Source organism: Nycticebus coucang, chromosome 14, assembly GCF_027406575.1.
Source record: "Nycticebus coucang isolate mNycCou1 chromosome 14, mNycCou1.pri, whole genome shotgun sequence".
Taxonomy (NCBI): domain Eukaryota; kingdom Metazoa; phylum Chordata; class Mammalia; order Primates; family Lorisidae; genus Nycticebus; species Nycticebus coucang.
Genome location: NC_069793.1, coordinates 32,045,577 through 32,069,127, shown reverse-complemented (window position 1 = coordinate 32,069,127; position 23,551 = coordinate 32,045,577). Strand labels below are relative to the sequence as shown.

General features: G+C 44.8%; 1 protein-coding gene across 1 annotated transcript in view; it reads left to right on the top strand.

Annotated features, from left to right (window-relative positions):
- The first annotated feature begins 14,690 nt into the window (after nucleotides 1-14,690).
- QSER1 (glutamine and serine rich 1) overlaps nucleotides 14,691-23,551 on the top strand; it is a 114,214-nt gene continuing 105,353 nt past the window's right edge. The window contains exon 1 of the mRNA XM_053562898.1: nucleotides 14,691-14,971. Coding sequence (XP_053418873.1) covers nucleotides 14,778-14,971 — 194 coding nt within the window. The 5' untranslated portion in view covers nucleotides 14,691-14,777. The remainder of the gene's footprint in view (nucleotides 14,972-23,551) is intronic.

The following is a 23,551-nucleotide window of genomic DNA, read 5'->3' as shown; positions in this document are numbered from 1 at the left end:
TAGAAAAACTAACCAGGTTTCATGGAGCGTGCCTGTACTCCCAGCTACTTGGGAGGCTGAGGCAGGAGAATTGCTTAAGCCCAAGAGTTTGAGGTTGCTGTGAGTTACAATGATGCCGCAGCACTCTACCACGGATGGCAGAATGAGACTCTGTCTCAAAAAAAGAGAAAAACAAAACAAAACTTTTATACACAAATACTCAAAGTCATTCATAATAGCCAAAAAATAAAAACACCCAATTGTCCATCAATCTTTGAATAAACAAAATAAATAAACAAAAGGTAGTATATCCATACAATAGAATATTCTTAAATTACATTGCTGAATCTCTAAAATATTATGATTCAGCTGGGAATTATGGTAGGGACCTATAATCCCAGCTACTCAGGAGGCTGAGAAAAGAGAATCACTTGAGCCCAAGAGTTTGAGGTTGTGTGAGCTGTGATGCCATGGCATTCTAATGAAGGCGAAAAAATGAGACTGTGTATAAATAAATAAATACATAAGTTAAAAAAACATTATGATAAGTGAAAGAAGCCAGACACAAAAGCCCATGTATATTGTATGATTCCATTTATATGAAATGTCCAGAATAGGAAAATCCATAAAAACAGAAAGTAGATTAATGGTTGTCAAGGACTAGAGGGAGGGGACAATAAGGAGTGACTGCAAGTAGATAAGAGGTTTCTTTTCGGGGTTATATAAATTTTCTACAATTATATACTGGTGAAAGTTGCATAATCTTATGAATACACCAAAAACCACTGAATTGTACACTTTAAAATGGTGAATTTTATATTATATGAATTATACCTCAATTTTCTTAAATTTTATTTTCCTGTTGATTCTTGTTAGTATATAGAAATGCAATTAATATTTGGTTATTGAACTTGTATCTTTTTTTGTTTTTTTTTTTTTGGTTTTTGGCTGGGGCTGGGTTTGAACCCGCCACCTCCGGCATATGGGACTGGCGCCCTATTCCTTGAGCCACAGAACTTGTATCCTATAAATTCAAATTATCAATGCTATGGTTTGAATGTGACCCCCCCCAACAGCATGTGTTGGAAACTTTTTTTTTTTTGTACAGACAAGAGTCTCACTGTACTGCCCTCGGGTAGAGTGCCGTGGCATCACACGGCTCACAGCAACCTCTAACTCTTGGGCTTACGCGATTCTCCTGCCTCAGCCTCCCGAGCAGCTGGGACTACAGGCGCGCGCCACAACGCCCGGCTATTTTTCTGTTGCAGTTTGGCTGGTGCTGGGTCCGAACCCGCCACCCTTGGCATATGGGGCCGGCGCCCTACTCACTGAGCCACAGGCGCGGCCATGTGTTGGAAACTTAATCTCCAGAGAAAACAGTGTTGGGAGGTGGGACCTAAACAGAAGTGAGTAGTCCTTGAGGGTGGAGCCTTTATGAATTGATTAATGTCAGAGCCATACCAGGGTGGCTTACACCAGTAATCCCAGCTGGGCGACGTAGGTGGGTGGATTGCTTGAGCTACTTGAGTTCAGGAGTTCAAGATGATCCTGAGCAAGAGGGAGACCTTGTCTCTAAAAATAGCTGGGTGTTGTGAAGGGCACCTGTAGTTCTGGCTACTTGGGAGGCTGAGGCAAGAGGATTGCAAGACTGTGAGCTGTAATGCCACAGCACTCTACTAAAGGTGCCAAAGTGAGACGCTGTCTCAAAAAAAAAAAGGAAGAAAGAAAGAAAGAGGCTCAGCGCCTGTAGTTCAAGTGGGTAAGGCATCAGCCACATACACCAGAGCTAGTGGATTCAAATCCAGCCCAGGGCCTGCCAAACAACAAAGACAACTTAAACCTCCAGTTCCTGGGCTTAAGTGATTCTCTTGCCTCAGCCTCCCAAGTAGCTGGGACTACACATGCCTGCATTGTGGTGGGCATCTACAGTCCCATCTACTTGGGAGGCTGAGGTAAGAGAATCGCTTAAACCCTTGAGTTGGAGGTTGCTGTGAGCTGTCATGCCACGGTACTCTACCCAGGGCAACAGCTTGAGGCTGTCTCAAAAAAAAAAAAAATAGATTAATATCCTTGTCATAGGAGTATGTTACTTGCGACAGATAAATAAAAGGTTAAGTTTAGTTCTTTTGTTCTCTTGCTTTCATTCTTTTTTTTGAGACAGAGCCTCAAGCTGTTGCCCTGGGTAGAGTGCTGTGGCATCACAGCTCACAGCAACTTCCAACTCCTGGGCTCAAGTGATTCTCCTGCCTCTGCCTCCCAAGTAGCTGGGACTACAGGCACCCGCCACAACACCCGGCTATTTTTTGGTTGCAGCCATCATTGTTTGGCAGCCCGGGTTGGATTCAATCTCGCCAGCTCAGATGTATGTGGCTGGCGCTTTAGCCACCTGAGCCACAGGCGCCGAGCCTGCTTTCATTCTTTGTCTTCTGATGTGGAATGGCGTAGCAAGAAGGCCCTCACTGGATGCCACCCTCTCCATTTTGAACTTCCCAGGCACCAGAAACATGAGCCGAAGAAATTTCTATTCCCAAATATTTTGTTATTGCAGCAGAGAACAAAGACAGAAAATTGGTATCAGAAAAGTGGGGTATTGTTATAATGAAAACCTGAAAATGTGGAAGCAACTTTGGGGTTGGATAATAAGTAAAGCCAGACGAATTTGGAGGAGCAGGCTAAGAAAAGCCTATATTACCATGAACACAGCATTAAGAGTAATTCTGATGAGGGTTCAGAAGAGGATGGCTGCTGGAAAAACCTGAAACTTCCTAGACAATATTTGAATGTCTGCGACCTGAGTGCTAGGGGAAATGTGGACAGTAAAAGTGCTAGGGGAAATGTGGACAGTGCTAGGGGAAATGTGGACAGTGCTATTTTATTATATTTTATTTATTTATTTATTTACTTTTTGCAGTTTTTGGCCAGGGCTGGGCTTGAACCCACCACTTCCAGCAAATGGGGCCGGCGCCCTACTCCTTTGAGCCACAGAGGACCATTTTATTTATTTATTTATTTATTTATTTATTTGAGACAGAGTCTCACTTTGTCACCCTAGGTAGAGTGCTGTAGCATAATAGCTCACAGCAACCTCCAGCTCCTGGGCTTAGGCAATTCTATGCCTCAGCCTCCTGAGTAGCTAGGACTACAAGTGCCCACCACAACACCCAGCTATTTTTTGTTGTTGCAGTTTGGCTGGGGCCTGGTTCAAACCTGCCACCCTCAGTATATGGGGCCAGTGCCCTACTCACGGAGCCACAGGTGCCGCCCTAAAAGACTGTTTTCTTTCTTTTTTTTTTTTGCAGTTTTTGGCCGGGGCTGGGTTTGAACCCACCACCTCACCACCTCCAACATATGGGGCCCGTGCTCTACTCCTTTGAGCCACAGGCACCGACCCCTAAAAGACTATTTTCATGAGGTCCTAGACCAATATGAGAAACAAAAGATTTGGATATTGGAGGAAGAGCCATTCTTCTCATAAAATGGCAAAGAACTTGGTTAAATTATGCTGATTTCGGAGGGCTTTTTGAAAGGCATATCTTAGGAGCAATAAATTAAGATATCTGGCTGAAGAAGTAAGTAAGCGGCAAAGGATTGAGAGAGCTATATGGCTTTTGTTGGGGCTTTTTGTTTTTTGTATTTTTTTGAGACAGAGTCTTACTTTGTTGCCTTTGGTAGAGTGTCATAGAGTCATAGCTCACAGCAACCTCAAACTCTTGGGCTCAAGCAATTCTCTTGCCTTAGCCTCCCAAGTAGCTGGGACTACAGGTGCCAGCCACAACCGCTGGCTAGTTTTTCTATTTTTAATAGAGATGGGAGGTCTCATTGTTGCTCAGACTGGTCTTGAACTCCTGAGTTCACGCAATCCACCTGCCTCAGCCTCTCAGAGTGCTAGAATTACAGGCATGAGCCATCATGCCCAGCCTAAATACAGATAATCTTAATAGGCAGGTTATTCCAAGTACTTAGAAGTTATAGCCCTAGAACCAGGCAAAAGCCAAACTTTCCTTTACAATATACAGGGTTTGAAAAACCCAGACCTAAAAGAAAAAAGAAAAACCCAGACCTGCTGAGTTAATCCTATACTCCACAAATCTACTAAATAAAATAAGAATTCATGAGTACGGGCGGCGCCAGTGGCTCAGCCGAGTAGGGCGCTGACCCCATATACCAAGGGTGGCAGGTTCAAACCCAGCCCCGGCCAAGCTGCAACCAAAAAAAAAAAAAAAAAAAATAGCCAAGCGTTGTGGCAGGCGCCTGTAGTCCCAGCTGCTCAGGAGGCTGAGGCAAGAGAATCACGTAAGCCCAAGAGCTGGAGGTTGCTGTGAGCGGTGTGACGTCACGGCACTCTACCCAAGGGCAGTACAGTGAGACTCTGTCTCTACAAAAAAATAAAATAAAAAATAAGAACTCATGAGTACATATTTCATATAAATAAACGAATAAGGAACAGTTCCTTCATGTAGAAGAATAACTAATGATTACAGAAAGAAATGATGGCATGAAAAGAAACACTAAAGTCATCCCTCCATATCTACAGCTTCCTCAGCCATTAATTCAAAACATTTCAGATCAAAAATAGTAAAAAGTTGGGTGGACCTCTCCTAATGTGCATGATGCAATGGTACATTTCAAAACTATTAAGAAATGAGGGGCGGCGCCTGTGGCTCAGTCCGTAAGGCGCCAGCCCCATATACCGAGGGTGGCGGGTTCAAACCCGGCCCCGGCTGAACTGCAACCAAAAAATAGCTGGGCGTTGTGGCGGGCGCCTGTAGTCCCAGCTACTCGGGAAGCTGAGGCAAGAGAATCGCTTAAGCCCAGGAGCTGGAGGTTGCTGTGAGCTGTGTGAGGCCACGGCACTCTACCAAGGGCCATAAAGTGAGACTCTGTCTCTACAAAAAAAAATAAAAAAAAGAAATGAGTATAATTGTCATGGATGTGTTACTTAGTTCAATGTAAACATTTCATATTGTATATCGAAGCAGTACCCTTAACCCCATAGATGCATCAATGTACAAAGTTATGACTTAATAAAAAATAATTTAAAAAATAGTAAAAAGAGGGTGGCGCCTGTGGCTCAAGGAGTAGGGTGCCAGTCTCATATGCCGGAGGTGGCGGGTTCAAACCCAGCCCCGGCCAAAAACCACAAAAAAAAAAAAAAAAAAAAAAAAACCTAAAAAACAAAATAACACTTCAACAATAAAAAAATACAAAAAGTACACTATTACAACTATTTACATAACATTTACATGGTAATAGATCTCATAAGTAATCTGGACATGATTTAAAGACTATGGGGGGATACATGTAGGTTGTAATGTAAATACTATCCTATTTTATATAAGGGACATCAGCATCCAAGGTTTTTGGTATCTTCTGGGGGCCCTGGAACCAATCCCTCACAGTTACAGAGGGCTGACTTTATTTGGTAACAATAATAAAAATTGTTTCAGGCAAATACCATTAATGGATGTAATGAGTTGATTGGTGGCCCCCTCTAATCTTCAGAACATATGTATGTTACCTTATTTGGAAAAAGGATCTTTGCAGAGGTAATTAAATTAAGGATCTTAAGATGAGATCATCCTGAATTACCTGGGTAAGGGCATAAATCCAATGACAAGTGTTATTTATTTATTTTTGTGACAGAGCCTCACTCTCTTGACTATAAGATTGCCATGGCATCATTATAGTTCACAGCAACCTCAAACTCCTGGGTTCAAGAGATTTTCCTACCTCAGCCTCTCCAGTAGCTGAGACTATAGACGTGCTACCATGCCTGGCTGATTTTTCTATTTTTAGTAGAGATGGGATGTCATTCTTGCCCTGGCTGTTCTTAAACTCCTGAATTGAAGCAATCCACCTGCCTTGGCCTCCCAGAGTTCTAGGATTACAGGCGTGAGCCACTTCTGCGCCCAGCCTGGCAAAGGTTTTTATAAAAGATGGAAGAGAAGGCCAAGCATGCTGGCTCATGCCTGTAATCCTAGCACTCTGGGAGGCGGAGATGGGTGGATTGCCTGAGCTCACAAGTTCAAAACCAGCCTGAGCCAGAGCAAGACCTCATCTCTAAAAATAGCCAGGCATTGTGGCAGGCACCTGTAGTCCCAGCTACTTGGAAGGCTGAGGTAAGATTGCTTGAGCCCAAGATTTGAGGTTGCTGTGAGATGTGAGCAGTACATGAAGGGCAACAAGGTGAGACTCTGTCTCAAAGGAAAAAAAAAAAAAGACAAGAGAAGACAGACTTGAGGAGGAGATGTGAAGACAGAAGCAGGGATTGGAATGATGTGGCCACAAGCCAAGCAATGCCACTGGAAAATGGAACGGCAGGGAAAGTTTCTCCCCCAGAGCTTCAGAGAGAGTATGTCCCTGCTAAATAAGTTCCTGATTCAGACTTTTAGGCTCCAGAACTGTGAGACAATAGTTGTGCTGTTTTAAGCCACCCCGTTTGTAGTCATTTTGCAGCAGCCATAGGAAACTAACATTGATGCCAAAATCAGATGTGAAAGACCACCACCTCCACCTCAGGGATTTACACCGTTTTAAAGCATCCACAACATACTTAACTAATTACAAAGGAAAATGTGGTAACTCTTCAGTGGAGAAAACTTGCTCCTTAAGCAAGCTCATTGGTGTTTAGTCAAGAAGATTGATTTGAAGCCAGGGGTGGTGTCTCACACCTGTAATCCTAGCACTTTGGGAGGCCCAGGCGGGTGGATTGCCTGAGCTCAGGAGTTCAAGACCAGGCTGAGCAAGAGTGAGACCCCCATCTCTAAAAATAGCCAAGTGTTGTAGAGAGTGGATGTAGTCCCAGCTACTTGGAGAGGCTAAGGCAAGAAGATCATTTGAGCCCAAGAGTTACTTTTTTTTTGTTTTGTTTTGGTTTTTGAGACAGAGCCTCAAGCTGTTGCCCTGGGTAGAGTGCTATGGCATCACAGCTCACAGCAACCTCCAACTCCTGGGCTCAAGCAATTCTCCTGCCTCCGCCTCCCAATTAGCTGGAATTACAGGTGCCTGCCACAACACCCCACTATTTTTTGGTTGCAGCTGTCATTGTTGTTTGGCGGGCTGGAGCTGTATTTGAACCCACCAGCTCAGGTGTATGTGACTGGCACGTTAGCTACTTGAGTCACAGGAGCCATGCCTGAGCCCAAGAGTTTGTGAGTTATGACACCACAGCACTCTACCAAAGGCAACAAAGTGAGATTCTGTCCAAATAAATAAATAAATAAATAAATAAAATAAAAATAAACCTTGCTTCTTCAAGACCCTTGATTAGCTAGGCCATTCATCAGTGCCCAGGACTTTCTCCATATCCATAGCTCAGACCCACTTTCCATACAAAACTGATGATCAAGTATACTGCTCTTTTTTTGAGACAGAACCTCAAGCTGTCACCCTGGGTAGAGTGCTGTGGCATTATAGCTCACAGCAACCTCCAACTCCTGTGCTCAAGTGATTCTCCTGCCTCCGCCTTCCAAGTCGCTGGGACCTTAGGTGCCCGCCACAACGCCCGGCTATTTTTTGTTGCAGCCATCATTGTTGTTTGGTAGGCCTAGGCTAGATTCCAACCCGCCAGCTCAGGTGTATGTGGCTGGCACCTGAGCCACCTGAGCCACAGGTGCTGAGCCTTTTTTTTATATATATATAGGGCAGGGGTCCTCAAAACTTTTTAAACAGGGGGCCAGTTCACTGTCCCTCAGATCATTGGAGGGCCGGACTATAGTTTAAAAAAAAAAACTATGGGGCAGCGCCTGTGGCTCAAGGAGTAGGGCGCCGGTCCCACATGCCGGAGGTGGCGGGTTCAAACCCAGCCCCGGCCAAAAAACACACACACAAAAAAAAACTATGAACAAATTCCTATGCACATTGCACATATCTTATTTTGAATTAAAAAACAAAACAAAACAGGAACAAATACAATATTTAAAATGAAGAACAAGTAAAGTTAAATCAACAAACTTACCAGTATTTCAATGGGAACTATAGGCCTGCTTTTGGCTAATGAGATGGTCAACGTCTGGTTCCATATTTGTCACTGCTAGTCGTAACAAGTGATGCGTGTGCATCAGTTAGTCCCGAGACTGAGAAAAGGAGTCAAGAGACAGGAGGGGAGTCGGACGGTGCCCTGCACATTCCACACATGCGCACTGTGGGCCTGGGACACATCAGCTGCTAAACAGGACAGGCAGCGGCGTCAAAAACACCCGCGGGCTTGATAAATGGAGGGCTTGATCAATGTCCTCGGTGGGCTACATGTGGCCCATGGGCCGTAGTTTGAGAACCCCTGATATAGGGTCTCACTGCGCTGCCTAGGCTAGAGTGCAGTGGCATGATCATAACTCACTGCAACCTAAAACTTCAGGGCTCAAGCAATCCTCTCACCTCAGCTTCCTGTGTAGTTGGGACTAAAGGTACACACCACAATGTCTGGCTGATTTTCCTTTTTTTTTTGAAGATGATCTCACTATGTTGCTCAGGCTGGTCTTAAACTCCTGACCTCAAGGGATCATCCCACCTCAGCCTCCCGAAGTGCTAAGATTATACGCATGAACCTCCGCACCTGACCTCAAGTATATTCCTTGAAACTCTGCTTACTGGGAGGATTTTGACTTTCAGGGACACCCCTAAGAGAAGCTGTGGCTTCCAAAGAAGCAGGTTTACACATAGCTCTCCTGATTCCATTGCTAGCTCCCTGGGGGTTATAGCAGGCAACAAAGATGATTGATAGGGTTAAGCCTTTGCCACAGAGAAAAGGAAAGTGGGACTTCATTTCTAATGTTTTAGTTTGATCTCTGATGTTGGCCTAAGAGATGGAAACCAAAGCTTCCCTGGCAAACACAGGACTTCAAAGCCAGAAGAGAAAGGAAAAATTGAAAATTAAGCCCCCCTCCACTATTCAACCTACTTCTCACAAACATACCCCTGATCATTTCAGTGGAACCACAAGGTGGACCTTTCTTGGATCTTTCTTTTTTTTTTTTTTGTTTTTTTTTTTGTAGAGACAGAGTCTCACTGTACCGCCCTCGGGTAGAGTGCCGTGGCATCACACGGCTCACAGCAACCTCTTAACTCTTGGGCTTACGCGATTCTCTTGCCTCAGCCTCCCGAGTAGCTGGGACTACAGGCGCCCGCCACAACGCCCAGCTATTTTTTGGTTGCAGTTTGGCCGGGTCTGGGTTTGAACCCGCCACCCTCGGCATATGGGGCTGGCGCCCTACTCACTGAGCCACAGGCGCCGCCCTCTTGGATCTTTCTACTTAATAAATGGAATGGTCTACTTGTAACATAGGAATTACGGGCTAACTGATTACATTTCTGGTCAGGCAACCTCAAATTCTGCATTTCCCAACATGCTAATTGAGAAGGGACACTAAGAAAGGGGGTTCAAAGGGGATGGGAGGAAAACCTGGCCTGCTAAACCAGGAAGTCTGGAGAGCCCATAAGAATAGGGGTATGGGCTCAGTACCCCGTAGTTCAGTGAGTAGGGCGCTGGCCACATACACCAAAGCTGGCAGGTTCGAGCCCGGCCCAGTCCTGGGAAACAACAATGACAACTGCAACCAAAAAATAGCCGGGCATTGTGGCGGGTGCCTGTAGTCCCAGCTACTCGGGAGGCTGAGGCAAGAGAATCGCTTAAGCCCAAGAGTTTGAGCTTGCTGTGAGCTGTGATGCTAGGGCACTCTTGGGAGGGTGACACAGTGAGACTCTGTCTCAAAAAAAAAAAAAAAAAAAAAACATGGGGGAGAATGGGGTATGAAGGAACCTAGGTAACTGATGCCAATAGAAAGAGACAATCAATGACCAATAGAAAAGAGCAATACCCTGGAGGCACAGAGCAGCTAATGAAAGACTTGTAGTCAATTACAAATCAGAGAACATTTATACCCCTGGAAACCTTTTCTCCTCGGAGAGGGATCCACTTCCAACTCTCTTTGGAAGCCTCTTAACTTTCTCCTTACTATATTTTTTTTTTTTTGGCCAGGGCTGGGTTTGAACCCACTACCTCTGGTATATGGGGCTGGCGCCCTACTCCTTTGAGCCACAGGTACCACCCTCTCTTTGCTCTTAATAAATAAAAATCTCTCTTTGTTACCCTGAAACTTGTGTAGGTTACTTTTACTTTCTATCCATACTGCTTGTGCCACTCTAGTTTGATTTAAAGTTTCTACTCACTTTTGCTTTTTTTTTGAGGCAGAGTCTCAGAGGGCAGTGGCGTCACAGCTCATAGCAACCTCAAACGCTTGGGCTTAAGCGATTCTCTTGCCTCAGCCTCAGCCTCAGCCTCAGCTGGGAATACAGTCGCTTGCCATAACGCTCGGCTATTTTTTGGTTGCAGTTGTCATTGTTCAGCAGGCCCAGGCTGGGCTTGAACCTGCAGCCTGGTATGTGGCTGGTGCCCTACTCACTAAGCTATGGGCACTGCCTCACTCATTTTTGCTTTTAATTACTGCCATGCCTCAGCTGAATTTTCTAGGTCAGGCAAATAATCGAACCAAGTCAACTGGGTTTAGGGAGTCGAGACCACCGACCCCCAACACTAATGAACAAGACTACTTCAGTGGAAATGAAGTTCCATTGTTCTCTCCTTCAACTATTTCTTCCCATTGCCTTAAAGGAAGGACACAGGGTCTGGTTTTTGTTGAGGCTCCTCTCAAACTCCTGATCTCTCAAGCAATCCTTCCTCCTTGGCCTCCCAGAGTACCAGGATTATAAGCGTGAGCCATGTGCATATTCTGGCCTCATATGTATATTCTAAGGCATCATTAACTCCAGACAATAAACCCAGGAGGAAGTAGGAGATGAAGGTGAGGAAAGAAAAAAGACTCCTTAAATGTAGGATTTACTTCAGTTCACCTACATCCAAACTCTGCTTTTGATTTAATCAATTTTCAAGCATTGCCCCCTAATTTTAGGACTGAGTCAAAAATAGTGATTTTTAGAAAGGAATACCCATTTCTGAATGGGTATTTTTAAAGTAGCATGTGTAGCTGGACACGGTGGCTCATAATCCCAGGACTTTGGAAGGCTGAGGTGGGAAGATTGCTTGAGGCCAGGAGTTTAAGACTAGCCTTAACAATATAGCAAGACTCATTTCTTAAAAAAAAAAAAAATTAAAAAATTAGCCATGTAAGATGGTGCTCACCTGTACTCCCAGCTACTCAGAAGGCTAAGGCAGGAGCATCTCTCTCTTTTTTTTGAGACAGAGTTTCATTATGTCATCCTCGGTAGACATAGTGTCACAGCTCACAGCAACCTCAAACTCTTGGGCTTAAGCGATTCTCTTGCCTCAGCCTCCCAAGTAATTGGGACTACAGGTGCCTGCCACAACACCCGGCTATTTTTTTGTTGCAGTTGTTATTGTTGTTTAGCTGGCCTGCCAGGTTCAAACCTGCCAGCGTTGGTGCATGTGGCCAGCACCACAACCACCATGCTATGGGAGCCAAGGAACATCTCTTGAGCCCAAGAGTTATGATTGTGTCACTGTCTCTGCATACTAGCCTTGGTGACAGAATAAGACCCTATCTCTAAAATAACTAAATATAAGTAGTATCTATATTTATTCATTCAATAAACATGTATTTAGAGCCTAACATAGTATCAGGCATAACACTAAGTGCTAAGGATACAAGTATGAATTAAATATAACCCCTGCCTTTATAGAATGCATTATCCATGAGGGAAAAACAGATACACAAATGTAATGCAATATAACGTCAAATACAGTAGAACCTCTGTTGACTACCCAAGAGACTGTAACAAACTAGTGAAATCCAGAGATGGTCAACATAAGGAATTTTGTAGTTTATATAGTTTGCAGTCTATGAAAATTAGGTCAACTTAAGGAAGCGGTCAACTAGGGAGGCTCTACTGTATATAGAAACTGGAATAAAGTACCAGAGGACAATTGAAATGGAAGCAATTGATTTTGCCTTGGGGAGTTGGGAAAATGTTACAGGAGATGTTTTATTTGGATCTTAAAGGATGAGTAGTAGTTCCATAGGCAAAATGCACTGGATATTTTTCTTTAAAACAAGAACAGTATTCATTCTAGACTTTTGATACTGCCTAAATCAGATTGAAGCAGGTAGGCTGAAATTTAATTACCAGTGGCTCACATCTGTAATCCCAAAAACTCTGGGAGGCTGAGGCAGGTTGATCGCCTGAGCTCCTGAGTTTGATACCTGCCTGAGCTAGCGCAAAACCCCATCTCTAAAAATAGCCCGGCATTGTGGTTGAGTGCCTATAGCCCCAGCTACTTGGAAAGCTGAAGCAAAGAGAATCTCTTGAGCCCAAAAGTCTGAGGCTGCTGTGAGCTGTGATGCCCTAGCACTCTACCAGGGTGACAAAGTGAAACTCTTGTCTCAAAAAAAAAAAAAATAAGAGCGAGAGAAATTAGCAGAATCGGGAATGTAGTTTTAGCTGAGAAGAGGACATTCTTTAGATAGTTTATCAATTGTACAAAAATTTTAAAACTTATTTACATATATCAAGACATCACATTGTACCCCATAAATGTATGCAATTACTTTTTGTCAACAAAAATAATATTGATAAAAAAGATTTAATCATGTTATTTGTAGACATGTTTTAACATTTGGAAGTACTTGTTCTTGTATTGATTTAGGGCAAACTAAGGAAATTTGACTTAACAGCAAAGGAATAGATGACAACACAGTAATATTATTTAAAAATACTCGTTAAAATTTTCCTTCAATATTTTTTCTAATTTATGTGACATAAACAAACTACATAATGCTATGAAGGATTATAAAGGTTTTATTGCCACTTGTTTGATATTGCTTGCATAGCTCACTTTGAGTACCAGTTTTGGAGTATCTCAAACTAAATGTCATAAAACACAGCATGCCATTCCATTTCCTACACATTTCACAGACAAAATTTCAGTGTGCATAAAAAGTATTTATAAATATAACTAGTTGTGAATTTTTTTGTTTTATTTAGATTCCAGATATCCAGTCTACAGGAAGAAAAATAACTGTCGTAATGAAGATTTTTGTTACTTCTCTGCAGGATCTCAGGCAAATTCCTTCCCCAAAGAAAACCACTTTTCAAAGATATCCTCAGTAACTGCTTTCTGTAATTAACATAAAATTGGCAAAGTCACTAGTGCTTCCACGTTTGAATTCATTTGCAAATAAGGACTACTCACTTTCTAGCTTCTCCACCCCAGGACCAGGCTCCAAGCATCACAGGTGCAGAAAGACTTTCAAAAAGGAATGAATAGGAACAAAAGGATGTAGGCGCCAGGAGGAAAACAGGATCTCCCAGAACAAAATTAATCTCGGAAGGAATAGCAGATCCAACACCAGGTATTACCGAAGTTTAAACTTTTTAAATGGTCATCAGAGCTAGTGTACCAAGTTTATTAGGTCTCCCACTACGCCTGTCTTATTTGTTAAGCCTTTATGTTTGGCTTATCTTGAGGAATAGATTTCTGTGCTAAGCACATAATTGTGTTAAACCAATATTGATTTTTAAAGGGAGGCTGTCAATAAGTATAAACTTTACTGTTATTTTAACTTTTAATTTATGGCTTAAGGATCAAACAATGATTTCTATGACCCTTGAGTTTCACGAGTCATGAGTTATTAGAAGATACACCGAAGAACCGCAAATAGTTATTAAATTACTCGACAACAAACAGCTTGGAGATCAGAGATGAAATGTTTAGGTAAAGAGTCCTGCTGAAGTTCTAAGTCTCCATAGCGTGCATCGTGAGTTTGAACTCATTGTATTTAAAGTCATCCAGATGGCAGTTGGATTATTCAATAAAGAGGCAGTATTTATCTTAGAAGATTTCGAAGACTAGAATGAGAAAATCCCCAGGGTAGGGAAAGGGACAGTTAATAAGAGCCCCTGGGAAAGTCTCCTTCAGAGAGGATTCGAAAATAATACATTTGAATTTGAATCTCTTTGAATATAGATCTCCGCTAACAGCAGGAAAAGGGTCCACCAGCCCAGCAAGCCTTGGGCAGGAAGGGAGTAAACGGAACTGTAAAACGGCCTGCTCAGCTGTTTCTGGTTTGGGGCGTAGAGAAAGAAATAGCGATCAGGAAAATGATGGAGTCCCTCAAAATAACCCAACCGGTCAAATAACGACTCCAGGGAAAGTATTGACAAACCACCCCCTACACCCCCGGGGTTTCCGCTCAATTTCGCCTCTCCCGCACGGGGGCGATCGGCAGGCGCGGCCCCTTCCCACGCTGGGCGCGTCGAGAGCGGACAGCTCCCCTCGGAGCTGCAGAGGGCGGGAAGTTCACGTTCCGCGGGCTCTGGATGGCGGGCAGCCCTCCCTACCCCCCAGGTTCCTGGAACCAGCTGGGCCAGGCAGTTCTCGCGCCTCCTCTCGCTGGCGGCTCTTCGTGAGGTAGCCGGTGGCAGCAGAGGCCTCGCGGCCGCCCGCTACACCCGCGAGCGGCTAACGCGGGGCGCCGAGGGGAGGCGGGGCGAGGCCGCGGGGCGGAGGGGGCGGGAGGTGCATCCTGGGAAATCCAGCAACATGGGGCGCAGCGGCGGTAGTGGCCGCGGCTCCCGGCAGTGGGTGCCGCCGCTTCCCTGACGAGCAGCTGCGGCCTCGCCTCCCGCCGCGGTCCAGGTTTCCGCTGCGGAAAGTCGCCAGCGCTCCCTTCTCCCGCCTGCCCGCCGGGGCCATGTGAAGGGGACGCTCCCTTCGCCGCCGCCTCCTCCTCCTCTTCCTCCCCCGCCCCTCCCTTCCCGCCCCCCTCGTACAGGGCCCTCGAGGAGCCCCCACTGCTGCCCGCCCTTCCTACACAACCCCCACGATGGACAGGAACTACGCGACCTCTGGCTTTACCGACCAGCAGCCGCCACCCACGCCCCCTGCAGCCCCCGCCGCCACCAGCGCCGCTGCACAGCCCCCCGCCCCCGCCTGGGCCTACGAACCCCAAGCCGTAGCCGCCGCCGCCGCCGCCAACAGCAGCTGCGGCAGCGGCAGCAGCCCCAGCCTCAAGGCCAGGTAGGGAGGGTGGGCGGCGGGGTCGCGGCGGACCAGGAAAGGCCGGGGATGTGTTTGGGGCCTTCGCTCGGATGCAGCGCCGTCCAGGGGTCCGGGCCAGGCGGGAAGCCCTCCACTCGCCTTCGCCCCCCTTGGGAGAGGCGACTGATGACTTGTGCGGGGTGGGTGGGGGCGCCCAGTGCAGGATTCGTGCCTGGGGTTCGTCAGATACATCGGACGTAGGGAGAGCTGGGCAGGAGTCGTGAGGATCCGTCACCTTCCGAGTCCTGGGCTCTCACAGGATGAAGTTTGGGCTCTTGGCTGAACTCGGCGTCCGAGAGACCCGAGACTGGCTCCGGGGGGCGGAGGGGCGAGGAGGGCGCCGGGGAGTTTGGGGCAGTGACAATCTATTGTATTGGAGTCTGGTGGCCGACAATGTGGTCCTGGGGGCCTGGGCGCTGTAAGGGTCGGGGATGAGAGGGTGGAAGAGGCTCAGAAACGCGTCATTGGCACTGGGGGACCCGGAGAGCTGGGCTACAGGAGAAACCCGGGGCGCGGGGCAGGAGAGGGGTCCCTTCGGGGCTCAAACGCTGCGCCGGGGCTGGGTGACATATGTTTGCAGAGGTGGCCAAGACTAAGCGATAGTTCTCTTCCACGCGTTCAAAGTTGCTCTTGGGTTTCCTCCCCTTTTAATAACAGCAGGAAGTAAGGAATCTTTTTCTCTTCTGTGCCTTGAGGTGACTGGGAGTTGGGAAGAAATGGGGTTTGGGAGAATCAGTAAAGGCCCTAAAGGTTGAAAGAACCGAACCGTGCTTTTCGGCTCTCTTGGTTTCATTATGTGGCGCGGGGTTCAAGAGTTCATCTTTTCCTCCAACATGACCAAGAGAATCTAAAATGTTGACTCCTACTTGATATTTAAGCTCCCGGGAAATGTCTAGTTGTGCCACACTGAAACGGTCCTATTTGAATGATAACTAGAAGGCGTGGTCTGGTTTGGAGGCTCGGCGAGAGGGGTGTTTTAAAGCCACCTCTCCTGAACAATACGGAATCTGGTAGGTGCAGTTTCTGATTACAAGGACCAGGGAATCCTGGGTTGCTAATGACTTCATCCTCAGCTACCAACAGGAAGCTTCGCGGCTTTGTGATCTCATCATATTTCTTCATTATTTTCAGGGCAGACATGAACTTTTTTTTTACTTATATATGTTAGTGTTCTAGGTCATCGTCTTTGTTTTTTATAAAAGTTCCACGTTTATGATTTGGAAAATACGTTCAAAGAGTAGCTGGTCTTTGTCTTAAATTGTACCTTCCGATGATTGTGAAAGAATGAGAAAAATTTGCTTCAAGAAAAGAGAAATAAGCTTTTCTTCGAAAATTTTAAGCCCTTTGTTTAACAAAGACTTGGGAATTAAAATAATTAAGTAATTAAAATAATGTGATGTGCCAGTTTGCAGCTGAATAATTAAATGCTGAAACCTTTTAGAAATAGCCATAATTGAATATTATGTATAAGTAAGCCATTTTAAGGACTTTTATAAAAGATACGTGGCATGTCTCCCATTATTTCTTTTTGGTGGTAATTTGACTATTAGTTTTCAAGTATCTTTTGCATTGAGTATGATAATTTACAAATTAAAATTATTTCTCTTCAATGAAACAGCAATGTTAGATATTTGTGCAGTGTTTTTTATGTTTTAAATAAAATATTTTATGAGGTAAATGAAACAAATGCTAGTTATTTCTTTTAGCAGAATACTTCTGAGGCAAGAAACTAAAATCTCCTTGTCATATTTTCCAAATGTTATTTATCAAAGTAACATAGAATAACTTCTATGTTAGAAAATAGTAAGTAAATTCACTTGGCGCACATAATCTGAAGGAGATTTATTTCTATTTATTTAAGATTTTGATTCTTAAATGTTATGCTCCCTTGCCCCCCCCACCCTGTTTTTAGTAATTTTTTTAAAAACAGAAAATGCAGTTTTACCTCCCTCCCCCACCAACCTGCTTTGTTTAACATCTTGTGTTAGCATCAGGCCATCTGCACGGGGCTGCATGCACTTCTTAATTGTATCTCCTTTTATTCCTGGAACTATGTAAATGTTCTCTTTGATTTCTGTTATATCAAAAATACTGAATTTGAAACAATACCTTGTAAGTTTTTAAATATTTCAGAAGCTTATTTCACATTATTAAACACTTTTTCATAATTCATTTATTATTTGGATGTTTTTGTCCCCCTTTCTAGCAGTTTCTTCTGAAGGTGCAAATGAGCCTCAGCGCCTGTGGCTCAAGCGGCTACGGCACCAGCCACATACACCTGAGCTGGCAGGTTGGAATCCAGCCCCAGCCCACCAAACAACGAGGGCTACAACCAAAAAATAGCCTGGCGGTGCTGCAGGCGCCTATACTCCCAGCTACTTGGGAGGTGGAGGCAGGAGAATGCTTGAGCCCAGGAGTTGGAGGTTGCTATGAGCTTGTTATACCATAGCACTGTACACAGGGCAACAGCTTGAGGCTGTCTCTAAATAAATAAATAAATAGAAGGTGCAAATGAGTACTAGTTGTGATGTTGTAGTATGAATACTTATTCATAAAGAATTAGCCTGTCGGGCGGCGCCTGTGGCTCAGTTGGTAAGGCGCCGGCCCCATATACCGAGGGTGGCGGGTTCAAACCCGGCCCCGGCCAAACTGCAACCAAAAAATAGCCGGGCGTTGTGGCGGGCGCCTGTAGTCCCAGCTGCTCGGGAGGCTGAGGCAAGAGAATCGCTTAAGCCCAGGAGTTGGAGGTTGCCGTGAGCTGTGTGAGGCCATGGCACTCTACAGAGGGCCATAAAGTGAGACTCTGTCTCTACCAAAAAAAAAAAAAAAAGAATTAGCCTGTCAGGGCAGCATCTGTGGCTCAGTGGGTAGGGCACCGGCCCCATATACCAAGGGTGGTGGGTTCAAACCAGGCCCTGGCCAAACTGCAACAAAAAAATAGCTGGGTATTGTTGCAGGGGCCTGTAGTCCCAGCTACTTGGGAGGCTGAGGCAAGAGAATCGCCTAAGCCCAGGAGTTGGAAGTTGCTATGAGCTGTGTGACAGCACAACACTCTACTGAGGGCGATAAACTGAGACTCTCTACAAAAGCAAAAAAAAGAATTAGCCTGTCACCTTGTTTCCTGTAACCTATTCAGAATCTGATAGGCGGTAATGACATTTAGTGTATGACATGAGATCTACCTTGTTTCCCCGAAAATAAGATAGTGTCTTATTTTAAGGTGTGCTCCCAAAGATGCGCTGGTTTTATTTTCAGGGGACGTCTTATCTTTCCTGTAAGTAGGTCTTATTTTCGGGGAAACAGGGTAGCATCAACTTTATGCCTTTGCTTGGGACCTCAAATGCAGCATTTTCATCAGTTGATGGGAAAATGCACAGTAAACAATTTTTCTTGAGTTTGAAACAGTATAATTTTTTAATACAACAGCTCCATCGATTAGTAGGTAGTTGTATTAACAGTTGAAAAATAAAGAGTGGCGGGCGGCGCCTGTGGCTCAGTCGGTAAGGCGCGGGCCCCATATACTGAGGGTGGCAGGTTCAAAGCCCGGCCCCGGCCAAACTGCAACCAAAAAATAGCCGGGCGTTGTGGCGGGCGCCTGTAGTCCCAGCTGCTCGGGAGGCTGAGGTAAGAGAATCGCTTAAGCCCAGGAGTTTGACGTTGCTGTGAGCTGTCTGAGGCCACGGCACTGTACAGAGGGCCATAGAGTCAGACTCTGTCTCTACAAAAAAAAAAAAAAAAAGAAAGAAAAATAAAGAGTGGGAAACCCCAGCTTTTTTCCTTAAATAGGGCTCATAGAAAGATTTCTGAATACTAAAAACGGTACTTTCTGTGTACTTGGAAAGTTCAAAATAAGAACTGGTGACATAAAACTCCATTGAAATTTATTTCTAAGTTAGTTTTGGAAACCAAGTGAATGTGTCAGGGCTGAGCATGGTGGCTCATGACTGTAATCTTAGCACTCTGGGAGGCCAAGATGGGTGGATTGCTAAAGCTCATGAGTTCACCAGCCTGAACAAGAGGGAGACCTGGTCTCTAAACCAGGTGTTGGTGGTGGGAGCCTATAGTCCCGGCTACTCAGGAGGCTGAGGCAAGAGGATCACTTGAGCCCAAAAGTTTGAGATTGCTGTGAGGTATGATGCCACTGCACTCTACCCAGGGCGACAAACAAATGTGTCCTTTGCTGATCACTATATTGTTGGAAATACCCTTTCGGGGGTAATTGGATGCTGCAAATACCTTTGCCTGCCTTTGGAAATAAGATGGTCATCAGAGGTGGCGCCTGTAGCTCTAGAGGCTAAGGTGCCAGCCACATACACCAGAGCTGGTGGGTTCAAATCCAGCCTGGGCCTGCCAAACAATGATGACAACTACAACCAAAAAATAGCCGGGTGTTGTGACAGGCGCCTGTAGTCCCAGCTACTTGGGAGGCTGAGGCAAGAGAATCGCTTAAGTCCAGGAGTTGGAGGTTGCTGTGAGCTGTGATGCCACGGCATTCTACCCAGGGTGACAGCTTGAGGCTCTGTCTCAAAAAAAAAAAAACCAGTAAGAGGGCGGTGCCTGTGGCTCAGTGGGTAGGGCGCCGGCCCCATACATCAAGGGTGGTGGTTTTGAACCTGGTCCTTGCCAAGCTAGAACAAAAAATAGCCGGGCGTTGTGGTGGGTGCCTGTAGTCCAGCTACTTAGGACACCAGGCAAGAGAATCGCCTAAACTCAGGAGTTGGAGGTTGCTGTTAACTGTGATGTCACAGTACTCTACTGAGGGCGACAAAGTGAGACTCTGTCTCTTAAAACAAACAAAAAAAAATTTCTTGGCTGGGTGCCTGTGGCTTACGTGGCTAAGGTGCTAGCCACATACACCTGAGCTGGCAGGTTTGAATCCAGCCCAGGCCCGCCAAAAAACAATGATGGCTGTAACCAAAAAATAGTCGGGCATTGTGGCAGGCCCCTGTAATCCCAGCTACTTGGGAGGTGGATGCAGGAGAATTGCTTGAGCCCAGGAGTTGGAGATTGCTGTGAGCTGTGATGCTATGAAACTCTATACAGGGTGACAGCTTGAGGCTCTGTCTCAAAAAAAAAAAAAATACAGTAAGAGACAGGCTTTTTCATCATAGTGATGGTAGGTGTTGTGTTTGTATTTGAATATGTAGTATATACCAGAAAGTGAGTAAATGGAAATATTTTTGTACTTAAATAGATTTATATTCATTTCTAACCTTTGTAACTTGACATTCTGGGTGGTGTATGTGTAAGGGGGTGTTTTTATTTTTTTGCCACTAGTTTTTAGAATTTCCAATATGTAAGTTTTTTTACTCCTCCAGAAAACCAGAATAATGGTTAGCTTTTTTATTTGTTCAGCTTCTACATGAAGAACATTTGTTCAATCACATTTTGAATAAATTTTAAATTTAAAGTTTTCTTAAAGGTTTTTGGGAAAAGATATGTAGATCATAATTTGTAAGTAGTGAAAGGTTATTGCACACAAACTTCTGTTGCTAGAGTTTAGAAGATTTTTTTCCTATAGAAACAATATTGTAAGCAATAATGGCTATCATTTGCCTAATTTGAGCAACTCATTTGTGCTGCTGCTTTTTAAGTTACATACACATCACATACACACATACTTTAATTAATCCTTACAACTATCCTTTGAGGTGGGTATTCTTTTTATCTTCCTTTTATGGATGAGGAAACTGAGGCATAGAGACCTAGCTAGTGAATAGTGGAGCTGGGATTTAAACATGGATATTGTATGTCTGGAGCTTACATGTTGAAACACTATTGCACTGCCTCGTGGTAAGATAGCATAATGCTATATAATCTGTCTATATTAATATTGTTAAATGAGTTTTTGTGAGCTGGCTGGAAACCTAAACATTATTAATATCCTTGAATATAAGGATATATTATAAATATTTCAGTGTTCCTCATTGCTGACCATTTCCTAATTGAAATACACTTCCTTTTACTTGTAGCACTGCACTGTCTTAGTTTTCCTCCTGTCTCTGGCCTACTGCTTTTTCCCTGTTCTTCACTAGTTTTTATTCTTCTGTGTAATCTTAAGTGCTGTTGTTTCCTCAGGGCTTAGGATTGATGATTTATTGTCCACTCTGCTTTCTTCTGAGGATTCATGTCCATGCCCATGTTTTTAAATACCATGTAGATCAGTGGTTCTCAACCTTCCTAATGCCTTTAATACAGTTCCTGTGGGTTGCAACCCACAGGTTGCGAATCGCTGATTGAGGAGGAGATGCCCATAAATGTGTCTTTAGCTCAGACCTTTTCAGAGCACTTAATCATATTTCTACCTACCTTTAACTTTTTCTTTTCTTTTTTTTTTTTTGAGACAGTCTCACTAGAGTGCTGTGGTGTCACAGCTCACAGCGACCTCAAACTCTTGGACTCAAGTGTTCCTCTTGTCTCGGCCTCCCAAGTATCTGGGACTACAGGCATCTGCCACAACGCCTGGCTATTTTTAGAGATGGGGTCTCACTGTATCTCTGGCTGGTCTGGAACTCCTAATCTCAGGCAATCCACCCACCTTGTCCCACAGGCATGAACCACCATGGTGACCTGACCTTTTTTTTCTTCTTGTTGCCCAGGCTGGAGTGCCATAGCATCATTGTAGCTCATTGCAACCTCACATTCCTGGGCTCAAGCAATTTTGCCTCAGCTTTCCAAGTATCTAGGACTGCAGGGGCATGCAACTGTGCCTAGCTAATTTTTCTATTTTTTATAGTGACTGTTCTAGCTCTTGCTAAGGTTGGTCTTGAACTCCGGAGGTCAAGTGATTTCTTCCACATTGGCCTCCCAGAGTGCTAGGATTAAAGATGTGAGTCACCATGCCTGGCCAAGGACGCAGGATTCCTGTCTGTCTTGTTTACATAGCAGAGTTTATATAACTGTAGAAGGCAGTTTAAGCTTTGTAGTCAGAATGTTTGGGTTTATATTTCAACTTCACCACTTACAGTGTTATCTTAGATAAGTTTCTTAATTTCTCTGTGCCTCAGTTTCCTTATGTAAAATGAAGATACTTGTATTTTTTGTTTGGTCTCACTTTCTTGCCCTGGTAGAGGGTACTGCCATCATAGCTCACAGCAACCTCAAGCTCTTAGGCTTAAGTGATCCTCTTGCCTCAGCCTCCCGTGTAGCTGGGACTACAAGTGCCATCCACAATGCCTGGCCATTTTTAGAGACAGGGTATCCCTCTTGCTCAGGCTGGTGTTGAAGTCCTGAATTTAAGCAAGCAATCCACCTGTCTAGGCCTCCCAGAGTGCTGGGATTACAGGCGTGAGCCACCTAACCCAGCCTTAAAAGGAAGATATATTTAAGGGCGGCGCCTGTGGGTCAAAGGAGTAGGGCACCAGCCCCATATGCCGGAGGTGGCAGGTTCAAGCCCAGCCCTGGCCAAAAACTGCAAAAAAATAAAATAAAAAGGAAGATATTTTAAAGTCTTGAGGATTAAAGGAAGTAATTTAGAAAAGTGTTTAGAGGGCGGCGCCTGTGGCTCAGCGGGTAGGGCGCCGGCCCCATATGCCGAGGGTGGCGGGTTCAAACCCAGCCCCGGCCAAACTGCAACAAAAAAATAGCCGGGCGTTGTGGCGGGCGCCTGTAGTCCTAGCTACTTGGGAGGCTGAGGCAAGAGAATCACCTAAGCCCAGGGATTTGGAGGTTGCTGTGAGCTGTGTGACGCCACGGCACAATACCAAGGGCGATAAGGTGAGACTCTCGCTACAAAAAAAAAAAAAAAAAGAAAAAGAAAAGTGTTTAGAATGATGTCCAGCATATAGACTAGCATGTATAGAAACATTGTTGAATGTTAACTTTATTGTCAGCACTTAGAACAATTATCTGTCACATAGTGTCATTAAACATTCAGTGAATGAATTAATTACGTATGCTACTATTTCTTTCTTTTTTGAGAGGTACAAAAATACTACAGGAACTGAGAAGGAGAAATGGTATTTACTTCAGGGGATCATGGAAGCATTTGTCAGGCCCATACAAATTGGTCTGAATTATTGTTGATGTTGCATAATGGAATAAAGAATTAGCACAAAGAAGGGGCTTTAAGAACAATTGTTCCAAGAGGGAAGAAGTAGGATCAAGTAGGCCAGTCAAGGGCTGGGCCTTGAACAGGCAAAATATTACTTCTTTTTGGTGGGCGGAGGGATACAGTTTGACTCCGTCACCCTGGGTAGAGTGCCATGGCATCATATCTCACAGCAACCTCAAACTCTTGGGCTCAAGCGATTCTCTTGCTTTGGCCGCCCATGCAGCTGGGATTGCAGGCACCCTCCAGAATGCCTGTCTGGTTTTTTCTATTTTTAGTAGAGACAGAGTCTCACTCTTGCAAGAGGGAGACTGGTCTTGAACTCCTGAACTCAAGCAGTCCACCCACCTCGGCTTCCCAGAGTGCTAGGATAATAGGTGTGAGCTACTACACCTGTCCTCCAAGTATCACTTTTGCCAGTCTGTTGATCAAAGTAGTCCTAGTTCATTGCAGTCATTATGGGAGGGGAACTGTACAAAGATGTGGTTCATTGGGAGCTCCTCAGAGTA